Source organism: Sinocyclocheilus grahami, unplaced genomic scaffold (genome assembly GCF_001515645.1).
Source record: "Sinocyclocheilus grahami isolate Dianchi unplaced genomic scaffold, SAMN03320097.WGS_v1.1 scaffold3.1, whole genome shotgun sequence".
NCBI lineage: Eukaryota > Metazoa > Chordata > Actinopteri > Cypriniformes > Cyprinidae > Sinocyclocheilus > Sinocyclocheilus grahami.
This window is the reverse complement of record NW_015505182.1, coordinates 420,752-429,217: the sequence shown is the minus strand read 5'-3', so window position 1 is coordinate 429,217 and position 8,466 is coordinate 420,752. Positions and strand designations below refer to the sequence as shown.

At 38.9% G+C, this 8,466-nt stretch overlaps 1 protein-coding gene across 1 annotated transcript; it reads left to right on the top strand.

Annotated features, from left to right (window-relative positions):
- The first annotated feature begins 1,221 nt into the window (after positions 1–1,221).
- On the top strand, positions 1,222–7,250 carry LOC107557518 (protein phosphatase 1 regulatory subunit 15B-like). Its single transcript, XM_016240998.1, has 2 exons — positions 1,222–3,872; positions 5,976–7,250. The coding sequence occupies exons 1-2, from the start codon at positions 2,139–2,141 to the stop codon at positions 6,165–6,167; spliced, it is 1,926 nt and encodes a 641-aa protein (XP_016096484.1). The 5' UTR covers positions 1,222–2,138; the 3' UTR covers positions 6,168–7,250.
- Positions 7,251–8,466: the final 1,216 nt, after the last annotated feature.

Sequence of the window (8,466 nt, the reverse complement as noted above, 5' to 3'; positions counted from 1 at the left end):
TCAAATTAAAACATTCCACTGAGTCTAAGTTTAATCAGGACAGCCTGGGAATAAAATTCAGGTCTTTTTCAAGTAAAAATGTGTGGAAAATCAATGGAGTACAGGGCCCGTATTCACAAAACATCTTAAGGCTAAAAGTAGCTTATAACTCGCCGATGTAGGAGAAAATCTTAAAAATAATGAGCATGTCAGTCCTAAATTTAAGACTCCTACATTTTTGCTCAAAGAGTATTTCACAAAGCATTTAGCACTAAAACTAGCTCCTAAATCTGTGAAACGTTAGGAGTAGTGAAGAGGATTCCTAAGTCACTAAGACCAAGCCACAAACTATTCTAAAAAAGCTGTTGCCTTGGAACATAAACATTTTAGAAACATTTGACGATAATGAGGTATTGCCTTTGGTTTTGGAGGTTATCCCAACTCCAAAATTTCCTTTGATTATATTCTTGTTTTCATTAACCAGTTGGGTAAGAAGTAACCGCTATTCTTGGTTTTCTTTTACGTTTGAATGTCTCACTATCTGCCATGATTATTCTACTCTGCTGTATGCAGTTTTGAGAATAGGTTTTAAGAGAAAACTCTAGCTATTTAGGAGAACTCTTCGTGGTAAGATCAAATGTTTTGTGAATACGGGCCCAGATCTATAAATTATATCAGAGTTAGGCATTTCTTCTGTTTTTTCTTCTTCTTTCTTTCACTCCATGGTTGCTCGGAGAAAGGTTTCTAATGGAAGCTTATTTCCACCATGGAATGAATAAAGATAATCGTTTTTTGTTTATGTAACAAAATTAAAAGCGAGAGATAAAAAGTCAGTTACCCTTTTAATTCTTCAAAGGCTTGTTTTTTTATATACTATTTTTAAAATATAATATTGCTTATTTAAAGACTGGGTTATATGTCCAGATATTGATGTTTAGTGAAAACTACAACGGAAAAGAGGGAGGGGGTTACATTACTACTGTGCCTGAGGGATTCTGCACAGGCAGCTTCTCCAAAAAATGCTTTGCACCAAGGCACAAATGGATCTGTCAAATTCATGCTGAAAACATCACTGGACTTGGACTAGATTAGTCAAAACGACTAGAAGTAAGCTCAAACAGATTTAGAAGATCCTGAGGGATTTATGTATGTATTGCCTGGACATAGCGTGACAGGCACAGAACATCTTATATAACCAAGTTCCACGTGAGAACAGAATTTTACCACGGTCCCTTACAGCGCACAAGCGCTACTGAAATTTAGAGACGCTCCCTTACAGCTTTTCTGATGAAATCTCTCCGCTTTAGCTCCGCGGCTAGCAAGCGAAACGGCGACGTCAACGAGTCTGAATACCAAGTATTTCTATTTAAAACGAATTAAAAGTGAAACCGCTTTTTTCCGTAAATCTAAGGCGGCTACTTTGACTCGATTTTGATGGTACAGCCGTTTTTTCTCCTACAACTCAGTATTTTCTTCCGAAAACGCGGCAGCTGGGCTCGATTGAGGTGACGGTAGACAAGACAGTTGAAGAACCGACGCTCGTTTCCCTTTAGACGTCAAAATGGCTTTTGTTTCAAGCTTTCATTTGGATTATACCAGCCTTTCTTACTCTTACACCACCTCAAAATGCCTTTCCATTCCTTCTGCTGTTTCTACAACCCCTTCAAACCGAAATAAGTTGTGTTATTTTCCTCAGGACGGCACAGTTGGCGTTAATACTGCGGTCAATATGGACGTTGAAGCTGTTTGCGCGAGCCGGGTCGGACTCAACACAGCCTAAACGACATGGACACTTTCATTTACCCCGGAGAATATTTATCTGTACTCATGGATGGTATTAAGGGCTGAAAGGATTGAAAAACTGAGTGTTTTACTTTTTTCGTAGCTAACATTTAGCCATACATTAAAGCTTGGTACTAGCTGCGTTAGCCAGCTAAGGCCATATTTAGGTTGTATTAAAAACTTGTATGCTTTAGTAACATTTAGAGACACTGAAACCTAACATTCTAAACTCCATCTTTTATGCAAATAAGGTCTAAACAGTGTGTTTAAGGAGCGGCCACTTATAAAGGAAGTAACTAAAGTTAATAGTTAGCTTGTAACGTTACTGGTTTTAGTTTCGTTTATGTAGTTCAACGCATTTCATATTTTTCAGAAGTATGAGCACACATGGACACTTTTCTCAAGTGGACACGCGGTCCGCGCGTGACAGTGACGAGCGCGCTGACAGCTCGTGGATAAGCGTCTTCTCTCTAGTTTCAAGGCCTGCGTGGTCTCTCCTGCAGAGGTATTTCCCCGGAAGAACGCAAACAGCATTTGAAATGAAGTCAAGTCTAGATATAGGAAACTCTCTGGCCCCTCTGAAAGTGGCATACTTCCAGTGCCAGCATGAAAACGCGCCTGGCGCGTCCTCTGGAGACCCAGGGACTCTTTCCTGGTTCACGCACGATTCGCTGAGTGAACTGGGAATTCAGAGTACCTCCCAGAAAGGTTTTAATCTTCAAAAGCAAGCGTCGGTCGGATACCTCAGAACGGCGAGAAACTTAATCACCCAGGTGTTACAGAACACGCAGGAAAAAAGGCGCGCGAAACCGGAAAACGGATGCGAGTTGAGCCCGGATATGCTGTCCGTGCGAACCCCAAACAGCTGGCGGTGGGGCGGATTTTTGGAGGCCGATGACAGACCTCCGAACTGGCTGCTAAACGTAGCACAAAGCAGAAAAGAGACTGATACGAGCTGGCAGCATTGTGGAGAACATCACAGTGTAGGCTATTGTCAAAGCGATGATGGGCGGTCAGTGCACAACGAAAGCACTGGACCGTTGTGCTCTAAAGAGCTAACCCACAATGTAAGCCTGCCCAAAGGAGAATCCCTCCCAAACTCATACCAGCTTCCACTAGATGTTGAGCAGCAACTACTGGTTTGTAGTAGAGCCTACAATGAGGTGACAATTTTGACTCCAGACCAAGATAATGGCTACTCCAGCTTGGAGGAAGAACACTCAAATAGTAAGCTTCACATGAAGCTGCTTTCCCAGGAACAGGAGGTGTCGGAAACAGCCAGCCCTGTTGCCTCCGAGGACGGCGCATCTCAGACTAACACTACAGGGAGCGAGTTCCATAGTGAACCTGTCACTAGTGAGGTTGAAATTAAGGAAAGAGAGGAAGAGGACTCAAAAAAGAAAGCGGAAACAGTTCCAGCTGCTGAAAACGTGCCCTTTTTAGCCGCTCCTCAATGTCAAAACAAGGGCATTGCCTACATCATGGGCAGCCCTTGCAGTGGCGAATCCGAATCGGAGGATGATGGTGATTGGGATAGTAATGACGATGATGGCTTTGACAGCGAAGGCTCATCCCACTTCTCAGATTCTGAGGACCTAGATGACAGCGATGATGAATCTGAGGAAGATTCAGATGGAGAGGAGGCCGACTCTGAGACTGAGAGGCTGTGGAATTATCTGTGCCAAAATGGAGATCCTTATAACCCGAGGAACTTCACAGCTCCCATAAGGTCAGCCTCCAAGCCAAGCCCTGCGACTACAGACTCTACAGTCTCAGCGTCTCCGCCAGTGCCTATGTCCTCCCGGCTTTCGCCTCCTCCATCGTCACCCTCACTCTCAGAGAATGAGTCCAGCGAAGATGCCTGTGAGATGGATGAGGAAGAGAATCGGAGATTGTGGAACTCTTTCAGCTGCGCAGCAGATCCTTACAGCCTCCTCAACTTCCAGGCCCCCGTACAGACTCGAAAAACCCCCAAAGGGTGCTGGATGGAGAAAGTGCCTGGAACGCCTCGCTACAAGAGAGAGGAGGCTGAGGAGAGGCTGGACAGTGGATTCTCAGAGATTCCCCATGTGCCATGCTCAAGCAGTGCTGCAGCTGTTCAGCTGAAGAAGGTTTGTATAACATTGACCTTAATTAATGCATTAACACATTCCAGTCTAAAACTACTTATACTTAGCTTTCTGAATGTTTTGTTTGTTTGACATAGGTCATGCGCATAGTGAGGTAGACTTAAGAACACCTTATTATGTCTGGAATGGCAAAATGAATCGGATGGAGTCAGTTATTCCTCCTTTGACTCATTCAGTTGTTATTAGTCTAGCTATAAACCATAAGTCCAGTTTTGTTGCAGTCTTGTCCACTTTATGTTAAAAAATCATTGCAAATGCTTATTCAAATCCTGGTTAAGTTAATTTTTAAGGGACCGGGCAAGCAATTTCCTTAGGAAAGTCAATTTTAAACTCTTTAATATCTATGTTGTTTTAGATAAGATAAGAATTTATTGACCCCTTGGAGGAAATGGAGGTGTTTGCAGCAGTGGCACAAGGGAACAAATTAATAGTAGGTATAAGAAAATGATAACACTTTAAAATAAGCTTCAATTAGGTAAAATAAAAAATACAAGCACTTTTACATCATTTATTAATCTAGGTTAATGTTAGTCCTGGAGTCAGTAAGAATTATTATTATTATTTTTTTTTTAATACTTTTATTAAACAAGGATGCATTGAATTGATAGTGTCAGTAAAGACATTTAAAATGTTACAAAATATTTCTATATCAAATAAATGCTGTTCTTTTGAACTTGCTACTCATCAAAGAGTCTTGAAAAAAAATCTATCATGGTTTCCACAAAATATTAAGCAACTCCGCACCAAATCTGCATATTAGAATGATTTCAGAAGGATCATGCGATACTGAAGACTAGAGTAATGACTGCTGAAAATTTAGCTTTGACATCATAAGAATAAATTATATTATGAAATATATTCATTTTAAAAAGCAATAATATAATATTTTTTATTAAATAAATGCAGCCTGGATGAACATGAAAAGTCTTTCAAAAACATAAAGTTCAGACATTTGAACAGACCCAAACTTTTGAATGATACTGTACAATACATAATTCATTTTAAACATTTCTATTTAGCCAACATAAAATGGTGAATAATAATATACATATTAATAAATTAACATTAATCTAGATGAATACATTTTGTAGAAATTGTTGCCGAATGTTATTTCTTGACACCTGTTGCATTAACTAATGCTTATAAATTGCACCTAATTCTAGTGTTGCCAAGAAAGTAAAGTCTGAACTGAATAATAGCAAAATAAGAATAAAGTAAGAGAATACAGAATAAATTGTGCCTTTTGTGTATTTAGAATAATGGTTAATGGCCTTAGGCCTTCATCACTCCAACAATAGTGTATTTTAAATGCATGATAATTATCTTTTATTCTATACAATGACTGGTAGCAACAGTTCATCTTCTTTCTCGGTGGCATTCTGCCTTATTTCCGTTGTTTGACAATATGGCAGTATAGGCCAGCTTGAGAAAATGATGTAAAACCATGCAATATTTTCTACTTTTTTTTGGCCTGTGATGATCTGATGCAATGGTTCCATTTTGCTGTCTCTAGGGAGACTGAGTTTGTGCTCTGCCCATTACTCATTATCACTTTATAGCATGCTGCATTTCATGACTCTGGTATCACACTAGCCAGAGTCATTAGATTTGGTCTGAGGTGATGGCACTCCCAACCACTCGGATGCCTTATGAGCAATCATATACTCACTCACACATTATACATCAACAGTTCAGAGGAAATCACATGTTACTTAGCAACAGTGAAAAAAAGAGCATTGGGTGTTAATTTTGCTGTGAATCCATTGTAAAGTAAGGATGAGATTGCCGGCCATGTTAATTTGTAGTTCTGAAGTTGAAAGGGCATTTTTGCTTTATTTTATTAGTTACTGTCACTCCTTTGATTGCTTTTAAAAATGCCAGGTTTTAATAATGCAGAATGCACTGCCCATATAATAACATGGAATTTATTTAATACACAAGTTTCACAATTTGAGTTGAATTACTGAAATAAATGAACTTTTCCACGACATTCTAATTTATTGAGATGCACCTGTGTATGTATAATATGTAATTACTTGATGAACGGTAGACTAAAAACTATTTTTAAAAAAATTCCTTTCACAGGTGACGTTTGTAGAAGAGGTTGAGGAGTTCTATGCCAGCAGCGATGAGGACCGTCATGGACCCTGGGAGGAAATCGCCCGGGACCGCTGTCGTTTCCAACGCCGTGTTCAGGAAGTTGAAGAGAATATCAGCTACTGCCTTTCTCCAACTTTCCGTCTGGACATTTTTCAAAGACTACACAGTACTAGCTAATTAAAAGCCTGGTTTGACCGCAAGTGTAAACAATGAATAAGAAATAATATATATCAATAGTTTAATTCAGGGCATCAGGAGGCCCTTTAATGTTCAAAGGGCTCACAAGTCACAAATACAAGGAACTCCGTAGTTCCTTCCAGGGAAGGACGCCTCACTTGAGTCTGCTAAAATGTTTTGTGCCGAGTGTTGTGTGGATTCTGGAAATATGCATTTTGTTTTGTTTGTTTTTTTGCCACAAGTCACACTGTCCTTTTTAGCCCTTAATACAATAGTTTGATTTTAAGGAGAAAAACAAAGAGGACCTACATGTCATGTCCTTTTAATTGCAGGATTCCCACTCATGCCTATTGGAGGATTGATTTAGTGATTTATATTATTTGGTTTAGTGATGCACGGACAGTACACAAAAGTGCACTAACTTCACCCTGTGAAGCTGAGCTAAGCTTCTCTTAGAACTGTATTAGTGCAAAAGTATTCTGGAGGGGAAATAAAGTGTTAGTTTTCCAAACCCTGTTGTTTTCAACTCGCAGGCCTTCATATTAACCCCTCGTGTTGTAACCTCAAAGCCAAAGATAACATACTTCTGCATTAACCCAGGCCTCTGTGTTTGATGCCACAGGGGCGCACCGGCTGAACGATTCCCCAGAGTAATCACACTCATTCCCCACATTTAACCTAGTGGTATTTTGCTGGAGCTGAGCAATGCTTATATCAGTGTCTGTTCCTGTGTTAGAGTGAAGATATATGGGCATGGGCCTTAGTGCAATGTATTTGCATGATCCTAAATGGAAAGATGTTCTTTTCCCTATCACTATATATTGGACACAACCATATGTGGAAATCACTTGGACTGTGGCAGCTGTGACAAACATTGTAAATTCTTGACTATAAAGTTGAAATGCAGGGACAAATGCATGTTTTTTTTTATTTGAACTATAATATGCTTGATGCTGAAGCATAAAGGTAATTTGTTAATCAGTATAATTAACATAAAAGCATTTTATTTTTGTAATCCATTTGACCAGTTAAGCATCTGTAATGGGAGTTGTGATGAAACAGACTAGTCCTAATTTAATTAAAATTCAATAAAAAGCAATGCAGGAAAATTGACTGTTGTGCACTTTTGATTTTTTTTATAGTATGTTTTATGTATTAACTGTATCACTGGCATGACCTATTTTAAAAAAGGATAGCATAATCAAGATATGAGGATATTATGTATTGAGAGGGAATAACGTTTTCAAGGAGATAACGTTTGTACAACACTATCCCACAATGCAATGTACTTGACCTTCCATTTCCTGTGTAATGCATGAACTGGAAGTAATTTAAATCTGACTCAAGCCATTGTTTATTCTTTATTTGATCAGTGTGCAACACGTTATGACATTTTATACAAAACTGGATTAAAAAATACAAAATAATCCTTATTATTTTTGTGCAACCATGTGACAAAGTAGCACACTACTGTTTAAAGCATATGAATAATGTCTATTGTCTACGTTTTATGTACTAAAAATAGCAAGCAGTGTATAGTGCACAGTATTCGTAAGTAATAGAGTATTTATGAATATACTGTGCACTATATCTGCCTGCCAGTATTCCAATCTCAGGACTTGAGGCCTGGTCAGTGGTCAGGTTGTGGATCGTTCTCAACGGAATAATGTTATCTAACCACCCACCTGAAGACGACACAATTTCAGCATCATTTGACAGCTGATTCTGATTCCTCGGTTGAACATCTTAGTGTGATGGCATCTCTCAATCTTGTCAGGATTGTTTCAAGATAAGTCATTCATAATCACTTTTGCATTTTATACTCGAACCTATATCATTTTCTGCTTTTCCTATGTGTTATATTTCTTGTTTGGTATTTCAGTGAGCACGGTGAAGGAAACAGTTACATTTAGTTTGAGTTTATATTAGTTTTATATTGATTTGTTAATGAGAAGCGTGCTAGAGGAAGGAGCGTGCACTAGAACCTCGGATGATAACATGCCATATACATGTGTGCTTCTGCTATTGTAGTATGAGCGGATGATGGATTTGGTGTTCGGTAATGGTGTGTATCAATTTGAAAAATACTCTAAATGACGGACCAGTTAGCTACGTCCAAGGATAAACCAAACTGAAATGTCCTTGGTGGCTTTTTCCATTGATAAGACGTCTTCATACATCCAGGAACACTATAAAACATTGAATGTGACATAATAATCCAAATATTTTGTATAGCAGCATCTAAGTTTAAAGTTATCTGTTCTATTCATCTATTTTAAACGGACCAAACAGGTTCCTT